At 41.4% G+C, this 25,567-nt stretch overlaps 1 protein-coding gene across 1 annotated transcript; it reads right to left on the reverse strand.

Annotated features, from left to right (window-relative positions):
• Positions 1 to 21,523: 21,523 nt before the first annotated feature.
• LOC145010697 (uncharacterized) lies at positions 21,524 to 22,426 on the reverse strand. The gene is made up of 3 exons (XM_078969205.1): positions 22,255 to 22,426; positions 21,883 to 22,177; positions 21,524 to 21,773 (listed from the first exon to the last, which is right to left on the reverse strand). Exons 1-3 carry the CDS (start codon positions 22,424 to 22,426, stop codon positions 21,524 to 21,526), a joined length of 717 nt encoding a protein of 238 aa, XP_078825331.1.
• Positions 22,427 to 25,567: the final 3,141 nt, after the last annotated feature.

Genomic DNA, 25,567 nt, shown 5'->3' on the forward strand with positions numbered 1-25,567 from the left:
TTGTATGTAGTAATATAATTTATGCTAGTATCATATAACCCAAAGTAAATCTCGGTTTTAAGGGCTTTTTGACTAGATCCAACATCATAATCACACAAAAACACAAATATAAACATAGAAATCACACAAGGCATACATATACACATAGATATACACATTTGCTTGTATTCTCCCCCCACAAAACTTATAAAACCGAAAAATAGGGGGTATGAAGCTCATCTTGAGTTGTGGTTTCGATTTGAAGAAGAAAAAAGAAGAGCTTGTTGCTATTTCGGCCCTAGCAACCTTTCCTTGGAAGATCTCGAGTTTAGGGGGGTTATAAGATACAAGATCATGATTTCATATGAGTTAAGAAGAGATTTTTAGATAGAACAAGGAGTCTAGATCATAGATTTAAGTATGAACTTACCTTGGATGATGATTTTTGTGGAAAAATCTCTTTGAAAAGCACTTAAGTCTCGAAAATTTGATAAAGGAAGGTGAGGATGTTCTTTGAGAGAGTTGGTTTAAGAAAATTGGATGAAGTGTGTATGTTTGGGAGGCTCTCGGCCAAATGAAAAGAGAGAGGGGGGAGAGATGAGCTTGCCTTGATACATGAAACTATGCATGGATATATGGGAGATAATACTTAGAGATATGTTGGATATTCATGAGGTGTCAACTTAAAAGTCAACTCTTTTAATTTCATTCTCTCTTTTCTTTTTTTTTTCTTTTTTTTTTGTTTATCCCACTTGGGCCGAGAATTAGAGAAAGAGAAGTGAGTTTTGGGCCTTAAAGGCTTAAGCCCAATCTTATGATTATGTTGAGTATTTTTGGTCCAAATAACCGTAAATATGATCCTTATGACCTATTAGGGCTACATTAGGTTAAATATGGCCCAAAAATGGTTCATATAATTGATTTATTTCATTCTAGGCCCAATATGGCCCAAAATATTGAAATAAATGGAAGTGGGTCCAATTAGAGCCCATTTAACAGTTCTAAGCCCAAGATGGTCTATATGGAAGCTTATTGGTCCATTGGACCCAATAAGGAAGTCCTAGACCAAAATGGACCTAAACAAGAACTTCTAGGGTTTCCAATTGCTTGTTAACTATTTGTAATGCTTGTATGGTGTATTTGATTGCAAATTTTGTTGTCATAGAATAAGCATCATACATGCTCTTATGTTTGGATTCATAATTTGACTTAAGTATTGTAGTTACAAGGCACAAGATTCCTGATTGTTACATCAACGCCCCGTTAGAGGGAATTTCGTCCCGAAATTCTTTTGAAAGCTAGATTTGAGAATGCTAGAATAGGTGAGGGTACTTTTGCTTCATTTGGTCTTCGCGTTCCCACGTGAATTCTGGCCCACGCTTTGCGTTCCACCATACTTTCACGATCGGAATATGACTTTGCTTAGTACGCTTCACCTCCCTGTCCATAATTTCGACCGGTTCTTCAATGAACAGGAGGTTCTCATTGATTTCAATCTCGTCAAGGGGAATGATGAGTGTTTCATCCAATAGACACTTCTTTAGATTAGAGACATGGAACACGGGGTGTACACAGTTTAGCTCTGCGGGTAGTTGTAGTTTATATGCCACTGGACCTATTCAGGCGACGATTTCGAAGGGTCCAATGTATCGTGGGTTCAATTTTCCCCGCTTCCCAAAACGAGTAACTCCTTTCCAGGGTGAGACTTTTAACAGTACTCGATCCCCGACCTGAAATTCTATGGGCTTTCACTGTTTATTGGCGTAGCTCTTTTGTCGGTCGCGCGATGCTTGCAATCGAGCTCTGATTTGAATGATCTTTTCCATGGTTTCACGAATGATCTCTGGTCCCATTAGCGCCTTATCCAATGTAAGTGTTTTTGCTAGCTGGGTGTCGCCCACCACTAACCAACATAACGGTGACCTACACTTACGACCGTATAATGCTTCGAAAGGAGCGACCTTGATGCTCGAGTGATAATTGTTGTTGTACGAGAATTTGACTAAAGGTAAGTGGGTATCCCAAGACTTCCCAAAGTCTATCACACACGCGCGAAGCATGTCTTCGAGCGTTTGAATGGTTCGTTCACTTTGACCATCCGTTTGCGGATGATAAGCGGTGCTCATGTTGAGATGCGTTCCAAGTGCTTTTTGGAGTGATTGCCAAAAACGCGAAGTGAACCTACTGTCTCTATCCGAGATAGTAGACACTGGCACTCCGTGGAGTCTCACGATTTCGCGAATGTATAAACGTGTCAATCTCTCCATCTTGTAGGATTCTTTTATTGGTAGGAAATGGGCAGATTTCGTCAGTCGGTCGACTATTACCCATATGGTGTCTAGTCCATCCGGCGTCTTGGGTAGCTTGGTCACGAAATCCATAGAAATCCCTTCCCATTTCCACTCAGGGATTACCAGTTGCTGAAATAACCCTGAGGGCTTCTGGTACTCCACCTTTACCTTGGCACAAGTAAGGCACTTACTAACATAGGAGGTGATTTCCGCCTTCGTGTTAGGCCACCAATAGTGTTGTTTAATATCCGAATACATCTTGTCTGAGCCGGGATGGATGGAGTATCGCATCTTGTGGGCTTCCTTCATGACTACCTCCCTAAATCCTCTGATTTTAGGGACCCAAATACGGTTCATGAAATAGTATACTCCATCCTCTTTTACCTCTAGATTCTTCTCCATTTCGCGTAGTGCTTCGCTTGCTCTGTTCTCCGTCTTCATGGTTTCTGATTGGGCTGCTCCAATCTAAATGGTTAAGTGGGATTGGATGGCGATTGAGAGAGTTTTCGCACGACGATTAGAGTACTCCTTCCGGCTCAATTCATCAGCTACCACGTTGGCCTTGCCCGGGTGGTACTTGATTTCACACTCGTAGTTGTTTACTAATTCGACCCATCTTCGTTGCCTCATATTCAGCTCTTTTTTATTCAAGATATGCTAGAGACTTTTGTGCTCTGTGAAGATGGTGCACTTCGTACCATAAAGGTAATGCCTCCAAATCATCAGAGCAAAGACCACGGCTCCCAATTCCAGATCATGGGTTGTATAATTTACTTCATGCGTCTTTAGTTGGCGGGATGCGTAAGCTATCACTCTTCCTCACTGCATGAGAACACAACCTAAGCCTTGATTCGATGCGTCACAATAGACCACGAAATCTTCCGTTCCCTCCGGTAGAGATAGTACCGGGGCACTACAAAGGGCTTGCTTCAGGGTTCGGAATGCAACCTGTTGTTTGTCCATCCATTTGAATGGTACGCCCTTTTGCGTAAGTGAGGTAAGTGGCTTGGCGATTTTAGAGAAGTTTTGAATGAATCTCCTATAGTAGCCTGCTAGACCCAAGAATTGACGGATTTTCGTGGGTGTTGTCGGGACTGCCAATCCTTCAACAACTTTGACCTTAGAGGGATCCACATGAATTCTTTCTTGACTAACAACATGCCCTAGGAAGTTCACACTACGGAGCTAGAACTCACACTTGGAGAGTTTTGTGTACAGCTTTTCTGATCGTAGAGTTTCTAGAATTTGTCGGAGATGTCGGCCATGCTCTTCTTCGCTTCGGGAATAGACGAGAATGTCATCGATGAAGACAATGACAAAGTTGTCGAGGAATGGTCGACAGATTCGGTTCATCAGATCCATAAATGCGGCAGGGGCATTTGTTAGACCGAAGGGCATTACGACGAATTCATAATGTCCGTAACGAGTTCGGAAAGCGGTTTTAGGAATATCCTCTTCCCGGACTTTGAGTTAATGGTATCCAGACCGTAGGTCTATCTTGGAAAAGTAACTAGCTCCTTGGAGCTGGTCAAATAGGTCGTCGATTCGTGGGAGTGGATAGCGATTTTTGACAGTGAGTTTATTTAATTCCCTGTAATCAATGCACATTCTAAAAGATCCGTCCTTCTTTTTGACAAAGAGGACTGGAGCTCCCCATGGCGAGTAACTAGGTCGGATGAATCCCTTATCCAAGAGTTCACTGAGTTGGCTGGACAATTCCTGCATTTCAGCAGGAGCTAGCCGATAGGGCGATTTAACGAGAGGGTTTGCTCCTGGAACAAGGTCAATTCGGAACTCAACTTGTCTCTCTGGGGGTACTCTAGGAAGATCTTCAGGAAATACATCTGGGAATTCACGTGCTACTGGAATATCTCGTATGTTAGTCTCCTCCTTGGTTTTATCCACTATGTGAGCCAGGAATGTCAATTCTTTCTTCCGTAGATACTTCTGTGCCTGGATGCACGAGATGATGCGGAGGTTCGTGCTAGGTTTGTCTCCGTAAATAACTAGGGTTTCGTGATTGGGAAGATGAAGGCAAACGGCCTTCTCGTGACACATAATTTCAGCATGGTGGGGGGCTTAACCAGTCCATGCCAATAATCACATCGAAACTCCTAATGGAAACGGGCATCAAGTCTATTTGAAAGACGTGTTGATTTAGAGTTAGGGTACATCTGATGTAGATTTCCCCAGTGGATTTGGTTTTCCCATTGGCCATTTTCACCGTAAAGGTTTCATTGAGCTTCTGGGGTTGTTGTTTTAACAAATGCTTAAACTTATTGCTCACAAAACTTCGCTCTGCTCCGGTGTCAAATAGGATGTATGCATACGTGCAGTTTAAGGGAAACGTACCGGTAACAACAACGGGATCCTGAATTGCTTCTCCCTGACCCATGGCCAGCACTCTTCCGGTTCCTCCATTTCCGGGATTGTTGTTGTTGGGGCAGTTTCGACGGAAATGCCCAGTCCTTCCACAACCATAGCAAGTGTGGCTAGGTCCGGCATTGTTGCCGCCATTGTTGGTGTTGTTGTTGTTGTTATTGTGGTTGTTGTTGTTGTTGCTTCCCTGTTGTTGATTTTGAGGAGGGTAAGTCCGGCAGTACCTTGCCGTGTGCCCCTTCCGGTTGCAACTGGTGCATTGCAGATCCTTGCATTCTCCATTATGATGGAAACCGCACTTGTTGCACTTGGGAAGATTACCGGAATAAGATCTACGAGCATTTGGAGCAGCTGAGGCTGGAGCATGTGGTGTAGCTGGAACTTGCTGTTGGATAAAGTGTCTAAGTCCATAACTATTTCTGGTATGTACTTGACCCGACCCGGCATGGTCCATTTGGGTTGCATGGCACCATGCAATTGGATAGACTAAATGAGAGAAATAACGCTTGGAGATTATTAATATATTATAAGTTCTAATATATTAATAATATTATTTGATTAGTTTGATCAAGAATTAATTTAGAATTAATTAAGTGATCAAAAAGATAACTAATTAAATATATGGGTTGATTAAGTAAATCATCCATATCTTGTATAGTGGGCTAAAAGGCTCCATGGATCATCAAGTTGGGTTCCACCCATAGGATGCTCCATGGATGCTCCATGGGAGTTACAAACCCATGGGTCATGGAAATGAAGAGTCATGATACATTAGGGTTTAACCCTAGATGTGTCAACACTATATAAGAAGCATAATCTCCACCAAAATCGGTTGCAACAAAGAAATAGAGGGCTTAGCCGATTTGAAGAAGTGAGTATACTCTCATAAGTTCTTCCAAGAGCATTTGGTGTTGTGTGAAGCATTTGAGGCATCACCACTTGAGGTGCTAGGCTCACAAGGTTTCAAGGAACACAAGCAACAACAATGTAAGTTATTCTATCTATACTTTATGTTAAAATTGTTCCCCATGTATGCTAGATAGGATATAACCTTGGAATTCAACTTTGCATGACAAATTAGACAAACATAGATCCAAGGTTATTAGGGTTGCATGTACACTTAGGAAGTGTTAGAATGCTCAAAACCCATCAGTGGTATCAGAGCCTAGGCTTGTTTGTTCTTATTTGTGCTTAAAAGTTGAAAACAGGATCGAAAATTTGCTGTCTGCGATCGGACTCGTCGAGTCCATGGGGGGGACTCGTCGAGTCCATGTGTATCTTCAACCAACTCGGCGAGTCATGTTCATGCACTCGGCGAGTAGGGTCGAATGAGTGCAGAATTTCGATTCAATTGCTGGAAAATGAATTAGAAACATTACCCTAAACTGTTTTAGTAAATATAAACTTGCTTTTGGTGGTGTAATGTTTTGCTAATTCATTTACAACAACTAGTTATCAAAATTACAAAGTTTTATGTAATTTTTGATTATGTTCATACTCATGTTCTTGTTCTTATGAAGTTTTAGATGATCATAGGAATTATTTGTAACCTATTTGGTAGTTTAATTCTTGATCATAATGTGTTTTAATGGAGTCCATAACTTATCCTTAAGTTATGGAAAACCAAGAGTCACTTGAGTTAAAAAACCATTAAGAAAACACAAGAGTTATAAAAATGAAGAGTCTTCATTTTATGACTCTATTAAACTCATAAGTTACAAGAAATGAAAAGTTTTGAAAGTTACAAAACTTGCCCTCAAGTTTTGGAACAAGTAAAGTTAAGTTAAAACTTTAGTTCCAACCCCTAGAATTTTAAAAGTTAAAATTCAACCCTTATACTTATATTATGATAATTTAATAATTATATATATATGTATAAGAACAAGTCGTCTTACCGCTAGTACGCCTCATTCACGAAGCCGGTCTATAAGGTGGGTATAAGGTTGTTGCCTATAAAATGGTGACTTAATGGGTGTATATTCTCACCCACCGCTTGCTTGACTGGTGGAGGGTCGTTAGCCGAACGGGTAAGACAAGGACTTATAAATTCTCATTCAAAGTATGATGAATACATAAAGTAACTAAATGTTTATTAAATTCCCAATCTTAGTTACTTTAGGAAAAATGTGAATAAGGTGCTAATCCATGAAATTACACTTTACACTTTGTCTGAGTCGTTAGTGGAGCGTGTGTGGTTAACCGGCACACTAACTTGGACTTAACAAGGTAGGTAAAGGGTGACTTAAGGTTTATTATAGTATCGGTGGAGCGTGTGTGGTTTACCGGCACATCGATTGAGTGATAAACTTTAAAGGTACCAAGTGATTTGCATGGTTACTTCACACCTCGTTTTGTGATCCTCGGCATCCCAGTCACAAAACCTGGAGGGCACTCCCGAGATCGAAACATGCCTTTGAAAAGTTCATTGGATCTCAAAGAATCTAGGAATTTCTAAAACCAATAAAAACTAAATATTTAATATTTCGGTTTTCGTGGTGGAAATTGGTGAATCGTCATTCACCTACCTTTCAAATATGGTATAGCTTAGATTACGGCATACCTCTTCTAAGTTATATTATATTGTGATTGGATCCTAGCCTTAATATTACATTTGGGTGTTTTATTAAGGACTCTCTTAAATCTAAACTAAACTTGTTCTTCTTTTCAGATGTCTTCAAACAATGCTTCTGGCTCAAATCCTAATGGCTCCTTTACTCTTATGAGTCTATGTGGGAAAGTCACCTTTGATGGATCCAACTTCAATAAGTGGATCAGAAACATCAGGATGATTACCCGCTACGAGGACAAAGAATATTTCCTTGACAAGGAGCTTAAGGAAATTGACGAGTCCACTGCAACTCCCCAGGAGATCGCTGACTTTCATACTCATGAAAGAGATGCAACCAAGGTGGCTTGCATCATGTTAGCCACCATGACAGCTGAACTCCAAAAGTCTTATGAAGACTTCTACCCTTATGAAATGCACCAAGATTTGATGGAAAGATACCATCAAAGTGCACGACAAGAGAGGTACGAAGTCATCTGCTCCATGATAACAACCATGATGAAGGACGGAGAGTCCGTCACGAGCCACATGCAGAAAATGCAAAGGTATGTGGATCGGTTGCTGAAGCTCAATGTGAACTTCCCTGAGGAGCTTGCAATAGATATCATTTTGCACTCCTTACCATCGTGCTATGATCAATTCCGCATGACATATCACATGAACAAGGAAGAGGTCACCCTCAGCAAACTTCAGGGACTTCTCAAGACCGCAGAAACAGGTCTTAAGGGGAAGTCGGTTGCTATCACTCCTACTCCAGAAACAACTCCGGTCTTGGCAATCGGGCAGAGTCGAGGGAGGAAGAGAAAGAGATCTTCAAAGGGTACCAAGGCTCGGACCCTTGATGGCTCTTCTTCAAGTGGAACCAAGAAAGGTTTCATTACTCCTTCTTCTGACCCAAAAGAGGCTGAATGCTTCTATTGCCACGAAAAAGCTCATCGGAAGCGGAACTGCCCAAAGTACCAGCAAGATGTAAAGGATGGGAAAGTCAAACCCAACCATGCAGGTATTTACACTATCATTTCTAATAACTCACTCCATTCGAAATCTTGGGTCCTTGATATAGGTTGCGGTATTCATATTTGTTGTGACTTGCAGGGACTAGGAAGAAGTGAGAATGTGGAGCAAGGAAGAATAAACTTAATCATGGGGAATAGGAAAGTTACACATGTCACCAAGATTGGAGTTTATACTTTATCGCTAAGTAGTGGGTTAAATTTAGATTTGAATAAATGTTGTTATTCGCCAGAAATGGCAAGAAATATTATTTCCTTTCATGCATTGTACAAACAAGGTTTCACCTTTTCGTTTGATAATGAAGTTGGTTCGATTAATGCTTTCTTTAATAATGTACTTTATTTTAAAGCATTACCTTGTGATGGTGTGTATGAAGCCGTATCTATTGTAGATAACTTAGGAAATAATGTTTTGTGTATTGATTCTACTAATAATAATAACATGGATAAAGCATCATTATGGCATTATCGTCTTGGACATATAAGCAAGAAACGCATAGGCCAACTCCAAAAGGATGGAGTCTTGGAGTCGTTTGACCTAAAGTCAAATGATAGTTGCGAATCATGCTTACTTGGAAAAATGACAAAGTCACCCTTCACATGCTCATGTGAAAGGGGTGAAGGTTTGTTGGACCTTATACACACGGATGTGTGTGGACCATTCAAACATGCCACGAGAGATGCTAATCGTTATTATTTGACTTTTACCGATGATTACAGCAGATATGGATATGTCTACTTAATCAAGCATAAGTCAGAGACTTTCGAGAAGTTTAAGGAATTTAAACAGGAAGTCGAGAATCAATTGGGCAGGAACATTAAGATGCTTCGATCCGATCGAGGTGGTGAGTATCTTAGTTCAGAGTTCCTCGACTATCTAAAGGAATGTGGGATTGTCTCACAATTGACACCTCCCAGGACACCGCAGTTGAATGGTGTGGCTGAGAGGCGTAATCGAACCTTGTTGGACATGGTTCGTTCCATGATGAGTTCAGCTTCGCTACCAATCTCATTCTGGGGGTATGCCTTAGAGACTGCCGCCCATATCCTTAATCTAGTCCCTACAAAGAAAGTTGCCAAAACTCCTCACGAGATGTGGACTGGTAAAGTACCTAAACTAGACCACATCAAGATTTGGGGATGCGAGGCTTTCGTGAGACGCGAGACTCATGATAAGCTCGAACCCCGAAGCGAGAGGTGTATTTTCATCGGCTACCCACAGCATTCCTTTGGTTACCTCTTCTACAGACCTAGTGACAACGTGGTCTTTGTAGCAAGAAGAGGAGTCTTTCGAGAAAGAGAGTTTATAAGCCAAGGAGACAGTGGGAGGCAAGTTGATCTTGAAGAAATTCAAGAGTCAAGTGGTGAAGGAACTTCAAACTCTAGCCCTCAACTTGAGGAGGAAACTCCTGTTGAGCCAATTGACGAATCTGTACCTCTGAGGCGTTCCACGAGAGTTAGGAGTGCACCTGAGCATTACTATGGATTCCATATTACTGCAGAAGGTGAGACACTTATTAGTGATGAGACACTAGTAAGTCAAGATGACCCTAACAGCTACGAGGAAGCCATGGCGGGCCCCGAGTCTGCCAAATGGAAAGAGGCTATGGATAGCGAGATACAATCCATGTATGACAATCAAGTTTGGAACTTGGTTGAGAATGTACCAGGTCGAAAGACTGTAGGGTGCAAATGGGTCTTCAAAAAGAAGACCGACATGGATGGTAAAGTACACACTTATAAGGCTAGACTGGTTGCAAAGGGTTTCTCTCAAATTCCTGGAGTGGATTATGATGAGACCTTTTCTCCAGTAGCCAAGATTAAGTCTATTCGGGTTCTGTTAGCCATAGCCGCATTTCATGACTATGAAATTTGGCAAATGGATGTCAAAACCGCTTTCCTTAATGGGAAGTTGGCTGAAGATGTTTACATGAGTCAGCCAGAGGGTTTTGTCAGTAACGAGTACCCTAATAGAGTGTGTAAGCTTGAGAAATCCATTTATGGATTAAAGCAAGCACCTCGCAGATGGAATCTTTGCTTTGATGAAAAGGTCAAGGAATTTGGCTTTTCTAGGAGTGAAGATGAATCTTGTGTATATGTCAAGGCTAGTGGGAGTATAGTTAGCTTTTTGGTATTGTATGTGGATGACATACTACTCATAGGAAACGACATTCCAACCCTGCAGGAAGTAAAGTCCTGGCTTGGAAAGTGTTTCGCTATGAAGGACCTTGGTGAAGCTGCCTATATTTTGGGGATAAGAATCTTGAGAGATCGGAGTAAAAGACTAATTGGACTTAGTCAAAGTACCTACTTGGAGAAGATTCTGAAGAGATTCAGAATGCAAAACTCCAAGAAAGGAGAGTTGCCCATCCAAAGTAGCGCCAAGCTGAGTAAGACACAAAGCCCTAGCACTGAGGCTGAGATAGCAGAAATGAGTCGATTACCTTATGCTTCGGCTGTAGGTTCGATCATGTATGCTATGACGTGTACTCGACCTGATGTAGCCTTTGCCTTGAGCATGGTTAGCAGGTTTCAGGGGAACCCTGGCAAGGCACACTGGACTGCGGTAAAGAATATTCTCAAGTACCTGCGAAGGACTAAGGACTGGGTCCTTACCCTCGGTGGGAGTGATGACTTGATAGTTGTAGGGTATAGTGATGCTAGCTTCCAGACTGATAGGGATAAATTCCGCTCTCAGTCGGGCTGGGTCTTTACCCTAAATGGAGGAGCAATTTCTTGGAAGAGTTCCAAGCAAGAGACAGTGGCAGATTCTACTTGTGAATCAGAGTATATTGCAGCTAGTGAAGCAGCAAAGGAGGCTTTATGGCTGAGGAACTTCATTGGAGACCTTGGAGTTGTACCAGCTATTAAAGAGCCGATGGAAATTTTCTGTGATAGTGAAAGTGCTGTTGCCTTAGCCAAGGAACCAAGGGATCACGGGAGATCCAGACACATCGACAGAAAATACCATTTCATCAGACATCGGATCGAAGAAGGACTCCTCGTGGCAAAGAGGGTATCATCAGATGAGAATCCAGCAGATCCCCTCACGAAGGGACTGACTCGGGTTAAGCATCTCCAGCATGCTCGGAGCATAGGGCTGAAGGATGATATTAGATTTAGTAGTTAGATAATCTCGAAATTTGTAAAGTGTAATTGACATTTGATGATGAATAAAAGTGTTTTATTTATAAGTAAAGTGTTGCTATCTCTTGTCGATCGTTTACTATATTTCTTTTGCATGTTTTGACTTCCAGAATAATTTTGTTTGGTATAACATATTATTCAAACCTCCACAGTCGGTCATATGTCGGAAATAGGTATGAATCAAGACTGTCATGTTTGGATGTAGAGGTCTGGGACAAGGCTACAACAATCATGAGTGCTCATAAGTTCTGAGCATTGGACTCAACCCACGCTCACTGGAATCACTTCATGGAATTCTATCTCGAGTGATCGTGAGACGGTAATATCATATAAGTCTTTAAACCTAGAGATATGATTTGTTACTTACGAGTTGGTTATGCATTAATTGTACGAAAAACGCATTGGTAACTCGATGTTATAAAATCGTGCTCTTATGTGTAATTCAATAAGTAGTAGAACAAACATATGAGTCGAAGTTTATCTGTTCCTTCTTGGATTAGAAGCTGATATCTGGGCCCCTCGATGATTTTGTTTTGACCTATGTACCGGGCCCGGTCAGAACTAGATTGATGTGTTCAATAAAGTTCTTTGTCAAACAAATCGGAAATCGGGAAACAAATGTTGGACAATAAGTAAGACATTGTTCCATGTATTTGTCCGACTGATATCTAGAACAGAGGATTATATGATCACTTATCTTAAATGGCGTACCATCATCTTCTCAAGTTTCGAGAAACCTTGTAAAGAGCTACGATTGCCGATCGGTTCCTGAAGTCATACTTGCAGTAATAGTTACTAGACTTATCCAAGTGGGAGACTGTTGGATAAAGTGTCTAAGTCCATAACTATTTCTGGTATGTACTTGACCCGACCCGGCATGGTCCATTTGGGTTGCATGGCACCATGCAATTGGATAGACTAAATGAGAGAAATAACGCTTGGAGATTATTAATATATTATAAGTTCTAATATATTAATAATATTATTTGATTAGTTTGATCAAGAATTAATTTAGAATTAATTAAGTGATCAAAAAGATAACTAATTAAATATATGGGTTGATTAAGTAAATCATCCATATCTTGTATAGTGGGCTAAAAGGCTCCATGGATCATCAAGTTGGGTTCCACCCATAGGATGCTCCATGGATGCTCCATGGGAGTTACAAACCCATGGATCATGGAAATGAAGAGTCATGATACATTAGGGTTTAACCCTAGATGTGTCAACACTATATAAGAAGCATAATCTCCACCAAAATCGGTTGCAACAAAGAAATAGAGGGCTTAGCCGATTTGAAGAAGTGAGTATACTCTCATAAGTTCTTCCAAGAGCATTTGGTGTTGTGTGAAGCATTTGAGGCATCACCACTTGAGGTGCTAGGCTCACAAGGTTTCAAGGAACACAAGCAACAACAAGGTAAGTTATTCTATCTGTACTTTATGTTAAAATTGTTCCCCATGTATGCTAGATAGGATATAACCTTGGAATTCAACTTTGCATGACAAATTAGACAAACATAGATCCAAGGTTATTAGGGTTGCATGTACACTTAGGAAGTGTTAGAATGCTCAAAACCCATCACTTGCGCGGTAGCAAAATTGATCGCCACTGTCTGTTGCTTCTTGGAGGTCTCGGATCCTTGACGCCCCTTTCTTTTGTTGTTCTTCCCCTTCTTTCCATCACCTTCCTTCTTGCCTTCAGCCTCCGCTGGCTTCTCATCCTTCTTGTTGTTGTGGTCATACAGCTTCTTCGCCAATCTTTTTGCACTGTCAAAAGTTTCGGGTTTTTGCAGCTATCACGTTCCCTTGGATCGGAGAGGTTAGTCCCCAGATGAATCGCTCAATCTTCTTTCCTAGGGATGAGAATTTGGCCCGAAAACCCGAACCGAACCGAGAACCGAATCGAACCGAACCGAATTAGACCCGAATAAGCAATTCGATTCGGTTTTCGGGTATATGTATAAGGCTTATTCGGTTTTCGGGTTATTCGGTCCGGTTACCCGAATAAGGGCTTATTTGGTCCAAAAGGACCGAACCGAATATGAAAATTCATATTTTTTTCCCTTGCACGATTTCTTATTCGGTCTTGTGTTCTATCGATCGTTACCCAAAATACCCACGTAATACACCATAAAAAATCAACGAAATCGATATTCGATCATCCGGTAGCATATTACACCAACTCGACAGTAGCGTATTACACCAAATCGACGACATTACTCTTTGATCGATTGAGGTTTTTCTCATCCTTGCGAGTTGTATCTGCTTCCCTTGCGAGTTGCGATAACCTGGAATCTTTGATCAATCATCACTAGTTCAAAGTTCAAAGTCCATTAACGATAAGAAAAAAATCTGCCCTTGCATTTGGAAAAAAAATCATCTCCTCATCCTCGTTTTCTAGTTTCTATTGTGATCAAACTCCATTCAAGTCATGGAAAATTAGGTTCTAAATCAAGAAACTCAAGTAAGTATTTTTATCTTAATCTACTACTCAATCTTTCAATGTGTTATTTGTAAATGTAATTTGGGTTATTTGGGTTATTCGGGTTATTTGACTCCTTAATCATCTTGTACATGTTATTTGGGTTATTCGGGTTGGAACCGAACCGAACCGAATAATACCCGAACCAAACCGAACCCGTATTGCTTATTTGGTTCGGTTTTCGGTTCATACAATTACCCTTATTCGGTTTTCGGTTTATTCGGGTTCGGGTCGGTTCGGTTCGGTTCCGACCCAAATAACATCCCTATTCTTTCCTTCTGAGGTGATCATGCCCGGGCATAGCAGAGATATTTCACTAAATCTTGATATGTAGGCATCGATATCAGCATTTCGTACGGTGAGGTTCCACAGTTCTTGCTCCATTTTCTGAATCTCACCACGAGGGTAGTATTCAGCCTTCAGCATTTCCTTCATTTCTGCCCATGGTATGGAGTTGGCTACGGGGAGTGTCATGGCTTCCACATGTTCATTCCACCAAGTGAGCGCTTGGTCAACGAAAGTGCAGGCTGCAAACTTCACCTTCATCTCTTCAGGACAATCTCATATCTCGAATACCGATTCCACCTTCTTGATCCATTGCTTCAGGGTGATCACTCCTCCAGTACCATTAAAGGTTCGTGGTTTGGCGTTTGTGAAGTCCTTGTAGGTACATGTTTTGGTGGGTCCTTGATTCACTCTGTTGATTGAACCCCCGGCACCTTGTCCGTTGCCTCCTCCGTTGTTCCCTACGTGAATTTCTGCCATAGCTGTGGTGACCGCATCAGATACGGCCGCCTGGAATGCAGTGGAGTCAACTTCGGGTGGGGTTGGTCTAGGGTTTCCGCGAGTAGGTCGGCGAGGCATCTTTTTGTCATGAAACGGAAATATGTTGAGTGTTTGGGGGTTCTGTGAGGTTGTGATCCTACTGACTAGGTGTATGGTACGAGTTTAAGTACTTCTACAACTCAGCATACAATCATAGATTCGCAATGCATAGCAATTGGTAATATCATAACAAAAATACGCAAAAGTTCACTAATATTATCCCTAGGATGCTACAACTATTGTACAGACTAAGCAGGCATCCTCTTTTTGGTGTCGAAGGGGTATAGTTTTAGATTCCCTAGCTATCGCAATCTCATCAGAACAGGTGTTAGTTATACCATGGAGAGAATGTAGTTGATCAAGCTACATCCACTCCTTGATACCACTAAGAACAGTCCTGAATTAACCAGGATACTAGCATTATCTTGTTTGGTTCAGCGTTATGTTTTTATTCCTAATGCAAGCAAGGGTGTTTTACTGTTGTGTTTTACTTGTTTTGTTCAGAATTGTGTTAGTCCCTCTTTTGGTTTACAGTTGCATATCAATGTGTGGTTAGATATGCTAGTTCACTATAAACAAAGCTCTGACACCAACCTGTCACACCCCCGAACCAGACGGTGGAAACGTCCAAGGGCTGTTGTGACTCAATTGAATACCATCACAGTGAATATAAATGAAACATAACATGATTCATCACCATGCATTGAAATAGTACAACTAGTAGTGTTTACATTTAGTACATTGTTTCAAAACATTACATTCCCAAAAGTAGATTGTTCGATACTAGTTAAATAAAGAACATGACATCACTGAATACATTTTTCCCTTCGATTTACCTGTTACCTGAGAATACAAGCATTTTGAAAAACGTCAACATATGAAATGTTGGTGAGTTCATAAGTAATGTTTGAAATAAAATGGTTTGTACTGTTTTGAAAAAAAGACCACCAGAAAATCCGATATTTTCTGAAAATCGTATCGTATAAAAAGTGTGAAGATCCGTAAGTATGCTTGTTTGTTTCTATAAATGTAAGAAAAATTGCTAGACTTGGTATGCATCTTGCAGGCGTATGTATTGAAAACCCTAGGAAAACCCGATGTTTTCCTAATACTTCGAATTACGCATTATATAATTTCTTATACCGTTATGACGTGTGTATTCGATAATTCCATGTGTCATTGGATTAAATATGGTTTGTGAATCGTTATAAACACGCATTAATGAAAACGACTAGGTTACAACTATACAAACGATCCTTTAGGCGTCGTCTGTATCATTCACTTAATCCAACCACCCCGACTTCTCATAGCCCCACAACCAAGCAGAAGAGAGGGTGCGAACCCCCGATATTTCCATAGGTTGTTCAAGGCTATCGTGAATGCGAAGGGCCCTTGGCCCGACTCGCATTGGTGAATTCTCGACTTTGCTGGCAGTACCAAAGGACCCTTGGGGCCCAATAGCACAAAAGCCATTGAAAGTCCTTTTACACAAAATTAGGTCATACAAGCCCAACGACATGTAAGCGAGTTACCTTTGGGCCTAAAGATCATGTCATTGGACTACCTAGGCCCAACAAGCACGATTTGAAACTTTCGGGCCCCAAGATGGTGTATCGACGTCTGGTGAATTCTCAAATGTGTATTGACTTCTGGTGAATTTCTGCATGTGTATTGACTTCTGGTGAATTCCCGCGTGTGTATTGAAGTTTCGCCGTGTATTAATTTTTGATTCGTTGTTGATTCGAGACCAAATCAATTCGTTTGATAACGATTTTGGTGTTGAAGGTGTATTATGTTTCATCTGTAGTCATGGTACTAGTATTTTATCATAACGGATTTATTTGTTACAACATTAGAATTTTCCTTTTGCAGCCCCTTTCTTTTGGATAATTTACAATTTTGACCCTTTGTATAAAAGAATTTCTATTTTAGTCCTTAAACCATTTTTCTTGACATTTTAGTATCAAAACTTGTTGAAAAGGTGTTTTTCAGCTCAAATTTATTTGAAAAACAATTTTAGTCCCTCAAAATGAAGTTTTCTCGGCTGAAACCTCATTTTTTCGCAACTTTTACACTTTTGGCCCAAAATAGAAATTTTTTGCATCTTTGGTCCTTTTTAAATATGAAAAGCATTTTTAACCCTTGAAATGGACTTGGAGCACTAGTAGACCCCTGTTTTACAGAAAAATACAGTCTCAGCCCCTCAAATTTGAAAATCTCGTATATTGGGCTTTATTGGGCTGAAAAATCCATTTTTGGCCCATTATGCTTAATATTTTACATTTTAATCCCTCAAAAGAATATATTTTCAGAAAATACATTATTGAAACAGTTTTGACATATTTCAACCATCAGAATTTATATCTTGTCATTTTGGGCCCTTTAACTTTATATTTTTAACATTTTGAGTCCAACAATGAGTTTTTAGCCCAAAGAAGTTAATATTAAACAACATGGTTATTTTCCTAGAAATGATTTGTATGTAGTAATATAATTTATGCTAGTATCATATAACCCAAAGTAAATCTCGGGTTTTAAGGGCTTTTTGACTAGATCCAACATCATAATCACACAAAAACACAAATATAAACATAGAAATCACACAAGGCATACATATACACATAGATCTACACATTTGCTTGTATTCTCCCCCCACAAAACTTATAAAACCAAAAAATAGGGGGTATGAAGCTCACCTTGAGTTGTGGTTTCGATTTGAAGAAGAAAAGAGAAGAGTTTGTTGCTATTTCGGCCCTAGCAACCTTTCCTTGGAAGATCTCGAGTTTAGGGGGGTTATAAGATACAAGATCATGATTTCATATGAGTTAAGAAGAGATTTTTAGATAGAACAAGGAGTCTAGATCATAGATTTAAGTATGAACTTACCTTGGATGATGATTTTTGTGGAAAAATCTCTTTGAAAAGCTCTTAAGTCTCAAAAATTTGATAAAGGAAGGTGAGGATGTTTTTTGAGAGAGTTGGTTTAAGAAAATTGGATGAAGTGTGTATGTTTGGGAGGCTCTCGGCCAAATGAAAAGAGAGAGGGGGGAGAGATGAGCTTGCCTTGATACATGAAACTATGCATGGATATATGGGAGATAATACTTAGAGATATGTTGGATATTCATGAGGTGTCAACTTAAAAGTCAACTCTTTTAATTTCATTCTCTCTTTTTTTTTCTTTTTCTTGTTTATCCCACTTGCGCCGAGAATTAGAGAAAGAGAAGTGAGTTTTGGGCCTTAAAGGCTTAAGCCCAATCTCTTGATTATGTTGAGTGATTTTTGGTCCAAATAACCGTAAATATGACCCTTATGACCTATTAGGACTACATTAGGTTAAATATGGCCCAAAAATGGTTCATATAATTGATTTATTTCATTCTAGGCCCAATATGGCCCAAAATGTTGAAAGAAATGGAAGTGGGTCCAAATAGAGCCCATTTAAGAGTTCTAAGCCCAATTTGGTCTAATTGGAAGCTTATTGGTCCATTGGGCCCAATAAGGAAGTCCTAGACCAAAATGGACCTAAACAAGAACTTATAGGGTTTCCAATTGCTTGTTGACTATTTGTAATGCTTGTATGGTGTGTTTGATTACAAATTTTGTTGTCATAGAATAAGCATCATACATGCTCTTATGTTTGGATTCATAATTTGACTTAAGTATTGTAGTTACAAGGCACAAGATTCCTGATTGTGACACTACTTTAAATTCATATTTTGACATCATATTGTAATTGGTTTTGAACATGTACTCTTTTAAACAATGTAAACTTTCAATTATATATATGATGGTTGTATTGCTTTCTTTACTATGTACTCATTTGTTACGTTACCACATGAAGTCATCCGCCCCCAAATGTTTCTGCCGTTCCGGTTTGGGGGTGTGACATGGAGGCTCTCCAGGGTTTAGCCCCAAGGGCTTAAAGTCGTTTATATAGGCCTCAAGTCCGTCATTAGGGTTTTCTGGCCCCTGACGTGTACGCCCTGCGTACACCTTGGTACTCCCAGCGTACCTCCCAACACCCGCGTCTATAAAAGGCCCTAGTACGCTAAGTGTACTCCTAAGTACGCCCAGCGTACTAAGGGACCAAAAATGCAACAATTCAAATTTTAAAGGGGGTTCATGACATAACTTTTTATTTTGGATGTTACAACTCTCCCCCAATTGAACTAGACTTCGCCCTCGAAGTCCGTGGACGCAAAAGGATCATGGTAATGTTCCCACATCTCCTCCTCGGGCTCCCAAGTCCACTCGGAGCCCCTTTGATGTTGGCATTACACCTTTACCATCTTTACCACCTTATTCCAAAGCATCTTCGTCATCCTGTCTATTATGGAAATTGGCCTTTCGACATAATTCAATCCCCCATCCACCAGAATGTCATCCAAGGGTATAACCGTTGACTCGTCAGCAATACACTTCCGAAGCTAGGATACGTGGAAGGTGTTGTGAATCTGATGAAGCTCCTCGGGGAGCTCCAATCGATAGGCCACCTTGACTACTCAAGCTAGGATCCTGAACGGACCTATAAATTGAGGACCCAACATGCCTTTGTTATGGAACCTAATAATCCCCTTCCAGGGTGACACCTTTAATAAGACAAAATCCCCCACTTGAAACTCAAGATCTGATCGCCATCGGTCGGCATAACTTTTCTGTCGGCTCTGCGCGACCCGCAGTCGGTTGCACACCTGCTTAATCAACCCGGTTGTCTTAAGTACCACTTCCGTGCTCCCCATGACCCGATGACCGACCTCGTCCCAACATATGGGGGTCCTGCACCTCCGACCATATAACATCTCGAATGGGGCTCGATCAATACTGGCATGGTAAATGTTATTATATGAGAACTCTGTCAGTGGGATATATGTATCCCAACATCCCCTGAAATCTAGCACGCATGCACGTAGCATGTCTTCTAATATATGGATCGTTCTCTCGCTCTGACCATCAGTTTGAGGGGGATATGATGTACTGAAATGCAGCTGGGTACCCAGTTCTTTGTGAAACTTTTTCCAAAATCTGGATGTAAACCGAACATCCGTATCAGAAACCACCGACATCGGCACCCTGTGCCTGACCACCACTTCTCGAACATAAATGTCTGCTAACTTTTATGCGGATATGCTCTCGGTGATTGGAATGAAATGGCAACTCTTCGTTAGTCTGTCAGCAATGAAGCATATGGCATCCACCCCCCTCGTCGTCCTCGGTAGCTTTGTAATAAAGTCCATAGTGATCTCCTCCCACTTCCACATGGGTATGGGTAGCGGCTAAACCTTTCCATGAGGTCGCTAGTGCTCGGCCTTGACCTTCCTGCAGGTCAAGCATCGCTCCACGAACCAAGCGATTTCTCGTTTCATGCAGGACCAGTAGTAACTAACCCTCAAGTCTCTATACATCTTTGTTGCACCTGGGTGTATAGAGAACTTAGACTTATGAGCCTCCTCCAACAGCCTTTGCCACACTCCCCCAGCCAAATATACCCACACTCGCCCACATTCAGTCAAAAGGTCACGGCTATCCTTAACGAACAATGGATACTGACCCCGTATTTTCTCCGATTTCTAGTTTTCCTTCTTTGCCCCTTCAACCTATGCCGCTCTGATCATTTCCAACAAAGGTGACATCACCATCATCGTCATACAAATGTCCCTAATCGGGGACCCTATCGCCTTGCGACTGAAGGCATCAGCCACCACGTTGGCTTTCCCTGGGTGATACAGGATTTCGCAATCATAATCTTTAACTATGTCCAACCATGTCCTCTGTCACATATTAAGGTTCTGCTGATCCATCAAATACTTTAGACTCTTGTGATTGGTATAGATGGTAAACCGCACCCCATACAGACAGTGTCTCTAAATCTTGAGGGTGAACACCTCCGCCCTTAGTTCCAGGTCATGTGTGGGGTAATTTGCCTTGGGAGGATTTAACTGCCTCGAGGCATAGGAAATCACATGCCCTCATTGCATCAACACTGCACCCAATCTTGAAATCGATGCGTCACAATATACTACCGTATTATCCAATCCTTCAAGCAGTACAAGGACTGGAGCCTTGCATAATCTCTGCCTCAGAGTCTTAAAATCCTCCTGCTGACCGTCATCCCACCGAAAAGTCACATTCTTCTTGGTCAAATGCGTCAATGGCATAGCAATCTTGGAGAAATCCTGGATGAATCTCCGATAGTATTCTGCTAAACCATGAAAGCTACGGATTTCCGAGGAGTTTCTCGGTACCCCCCATCGCATCACCACCTCCACCTTTACTGGATCAACCGAAATACCTTTTTGATTGATGACATGCCCCAAAAGCTGCACTTCCCGCAGCCAGAAGTCACATTTGGAGAACTTTGCAAAGAGTTTCCCCGCCCTCAAAGTCTCTAGTACTTCCCTCAAATGTTGTCCGTGATGCTCCCTGGTTTTGGAGTAAACCAGGATATCGTCGATAAAAATGATCACTTACTGATCCAACATCGTTCTGCATACCCTATTCATGAGGTCCATGAATGTTGTCGGAGCATTGGTGAGTATGAATGGCATCACCACAAACTCATAATGCCCGTACCGAGTTCTGAAAGCTGTCTCCGGTATATCCTCTTCCCTAATCCTCATCTGATGATACCCGGACCTGAGATCAATCTTGGAGAACCAAGATGCACCTTGAAGTTGATCAAACAAATCGTCGATCCTTGGCAAAGGATAGCGGTACTTCACTGTCAGCTTGTTCAGCTCCCTATAATCAATGTACATCCAGTGCGTCCCGTCTTTCTTTTTGACAAAAAGGATTGGTGCGCCCCACGGAGAGCTACTTGGACGAATGAACCCACAGTCTCACAGTTCTTGAAGCTGCGCAAATAACTCTTGCATCTTAGGTGGTGCCAACCGATATGGCACCTTTGCTATTAGGGCGGCACCTGGTACTAAGTCAATACGGAACTCCACCTGTCTCTCCGGAGTCACCCCTGGCAATTCTTCGGGGAAAACATCCTGAAATTCCTGGACAACTGGAACACTGCCCACATCCATCGTGGCCCCTACCCTTGTATACGCAACATAAGCCAAAAACCCCCATGCAACCCAACTGAAGAAACCACCTTGCTCTCACAGCTGTACAGAGGATTGGTCCTTGCGAGGTCCCCTCACCATGAATAACCAGCTCTCCCCCACTGGGAGTTTAACCCCGAACCAACTGTCGCTCGCAATCGATCATGGCCCCATTGACTCTCAGCCAACCCATCCCGACAATCACCTTCAGTCCCCGCAACAGTATTGGAACTAGGTCGAATCGAAATCTTTCCCCAAGTACATTTAGGACATAGTCCCGATACACCCTCGCAGCACTAAATGTGCAATCTGCTGTAATCTCAACCTCGAGTGGGGAGTCCAAGGCCCTTGGCGTGTCCCGGAATTTCTTTCTAAGCGCAAGAGACACGAATGATTGGGTAGCACCCGAATCGAACAAAACATGAGCACCCATACCATTGACTAAAAAGTTCTTGAACAACCACGATATAAACATAAGCCACACAATTACAATAAGCAGTAAGGTATTAGATACATACCAGTCACAACATCTGGTGCAACCCGAGCCTCCTCGGTAGTCAGTTGGAACACACGGCTATTCACCGTCAGAATATCCGCCTTGTTAAGGCGGTCATCGTTGATCCTCAGGATGACGGGTGCGAGCGCCGCCACCGTTCCTCCTCCTCCCTGCAACCTAGGGCATTCAGCCATTTTATGGCCTGTCTAATTACAGTGGAAACATATCAAGCTCTTCTTAGGGCAGTCTTTACTCATGTGGCCTGGCTGGCCACAAGAGTAACATCATGTCGTCCCACTCACCCTACACGCCCCGTTATGGAATCTCCTGATGGGTTTTGAGCATTCTAACACTTCCTAAGTGTACATGCAACCCTAATAACCTTGGATCTATGTTTGTCTAATTATCATGCAAAGTTGAATTCCAAGGTTATATTCCTATCTAGTATACATGGGGACCAATTTTAACTTATAGTATAGATAGAATAACTTACCTTGTCGTTGTTTGTGTTCCTTGAAACCTTGTGAGCCTAGCACCCCAAGTGTGATGCCTCAAATGCTTCACACAACACCAAATGCTCTTGGAAGAACTTATGAGAGAACACACACTTCTTCAAAATCGGCCAAGCCCTCTTATTTCTTAGTGTAGCCGATTTTAGGTGGAGAACATGTTACTTATATAGTGTTGACACATCTAGGGTTAAACCCTAATGTGTCATGACTCTTCATTTCCATGACCCATGGGTTTGTAACTCCCATGGAGCATCCTATGGGTGGAACCCAACTTGATAGTCCATGGAGCCTTTTAGCCCACTATACAAGATATGGATGATTTACATAATCAACCCATATATTTAATTAGTTATCTTTTGATCACTTAATTAATTCTAAATTAATTCTTGATCAAACTAAGCAAATAATATTATTAATATATTAGAACTTATAATATATTAATAATCTCCAAGTGTTATTTCTCTCATTTAGTCTATCCAATTGTATGATGCCATGCAACCCAAATGGACCATGTCGGGTTGGGTTAAGTACATACCAGAAATAGTTATGGACTTAGACACCTTATCCAACAGTCTCCCACTTGGATAAGTCTAATAACTATTACTGCAAGTATGACTTCAGCAACCGATCGGCAATCGTAGCTCTTTACAAGGTTTCTCGAAACTGAGAAGATGATAGTACGCCATTTAAGATAAGTGATCATATAATCCTCTGTTCTAGATATCAGTCGTACAAATACATGGAACAATGTCTTACTTATTGTCCAACAATTTGTTTCCCGATTTCCGATTTGTTTGACAAAGAACTTCATTGAACACATCAATTTAGTTCTGACCGGGCCCGGTACATAGGTCAAAACAAAATCATCGAGGGGCCCAGATATCAGCTTCTAATCCAAGAAGGAACAGATAAACTTCAACTCATATGTTTGTTCTACTACTCATTGAATTACACACAAGAGCGCGATTTATAACATCGAGTTACCAATGCGTTTTTCGTACAATCAATGCATAACCAACTTGTAAGTAACAAATCATATCTCTAGGTTTAAAGACTTATATCATATTACCGTCTCACGATCACTCGAGATAGAATTCCATGAAGTGATTCCAGTGAGCGTGGGTTGAGTCCAATGCTCAGAACTTATGAGCACTCATGATTGTTGTAGCCTTGTCCAGGACCTCTACAACCAAACATGACAGTCTTGATTCGTACCTACTTCCGACATATGACCGACTGTGGAGGTTTGAATAATATGTTATACCAAACAAAATTATTCTGGAAGTCAAAACATGCAAAAGAAATATAGTAAACGATCGACAAGAGATAGCAACACTTTACTCATAAATAAAACACTTTTATTCATCATCAAATGTCAATTACACTTTACAAATTTCGAGGTTATCTAACTACTAAATCTAATATCATCCTTCAGCCCTATGCTCCGAGCATGCTGGAGATGCTTAATCCGAGTCAGTCCCTTCGTGAGGGGATCTGCCGGATTCTCATCTGATGATACCCTCTTTGCCACGAGGAGTCCTTCTTCGATCCGATGTCTGATGAGATGGTATTTTCTATCGATGTGTCTGGATCTCCCGTGATCCCTTGGTTCCTTGGCTAAGGCAACAGCACTTTCACTATCACAGAAAATTTCCATTGGCTCTTTAATAGCTGGTACAACTCCAAGGTCTCCAATGCAGTTCCTCAGCCATAACGCCTCCTTTGCCGCCTCGCTAGCTGCAATATACTCTGATTCACAAGTAGAATCTGCCACTGTCTCTTGCTTGGAACTCTTCCAAGAAATTGCTCCTCCATTTAGGGTAAAGACCCAGCCCGACTGAGAGCGGAAGTTATCCCTATCAGTCTGGAAGCTAGCATCACTATACCCTACAACTCTCAAGTCATCACTCCCACCGAGGGTAAGGACCCAGTCCTTAGTCCTTCGCAGGTACTTGAGAATATTCTTTACCGCAGTCCAGTGTGCCTTGCCAGGGTTCCCCTGAAACCTGCTAACCATGCTCAAGGCAAAGGCTACATCAGGTCGAGTACACGTCATAGCATACATGATCGAACCTACAGCCGAAGCATAAGGTAATCGACTCATTTCTGCTATCTCAGCCTCAGTGCTAGGGCTTTGTGTCTTACTCAGCTTGGCGCTACTTTGGATGGGCAACTCTCCTTTCTTGGAGTCTTGCATTCTGAATCTCTTCAGCACCTTATCCAAGTAGGTACTTTAACTAAGTCCAATTAGTCTTTTACTCCGATCTCTCAAGATCCTTATCCCCAATATATAGGCAGCTTCACCAAGGTCCTTCATAGCGAAACACTTTCCAAGCCAGGACTTTACTTCCTGCAGGGTTAGAATGTCGTTTCCTATGAGTAGTATGTCATCCACATACAATACCAAAAAGCTAACTATACTCCCACTAGCCTTGACATACACACAAGATTCATCTTCACTCCTAGAAAACCCAAATTCCTTGACCTTTTCATCAAAACAAAAAGATTCCATCTGCGAGGTGCTTGCTTTAATCCATAAATGGATTTCTCAAGCTTACACACTCTATTGGGGTACTCGTTGCTGATAAAACCCTCTGGCTGACTCATGTAAACATCTTCAGCCAACTTTCCATTAAGGAAAGCGGTTTTGACATCCATTTGCCAAATTTCATAGTCATGAAATGCGGCTATGGCTAACCGAACCCGAATAGACTTAATCTTGGCTACCGGAGAAAAGGTCTCATCATAATCCACTCCAGGAATTTGAGAGAAGCCCTTTGCAACTAGTCTAGCCTTATAAGTGTGTACTTTACCATCCATGTC

The sequence above is a fragment of the Lactuca saligna genome, chromosome 8, assembly GCF_052625555.1.
Source record: "Lactuca saligna cultivar CGN05327 chromosome 8, ASM5262555v1, whole genome shotgun sequence".
In the NCBI taxonomy this organism is placed as follows: Eukaryota; Viridiplantae; Streptophyta; class Magnoliopsida; order Asterales; family Asteraceae; genus Lactuca; species Lactuca saligna.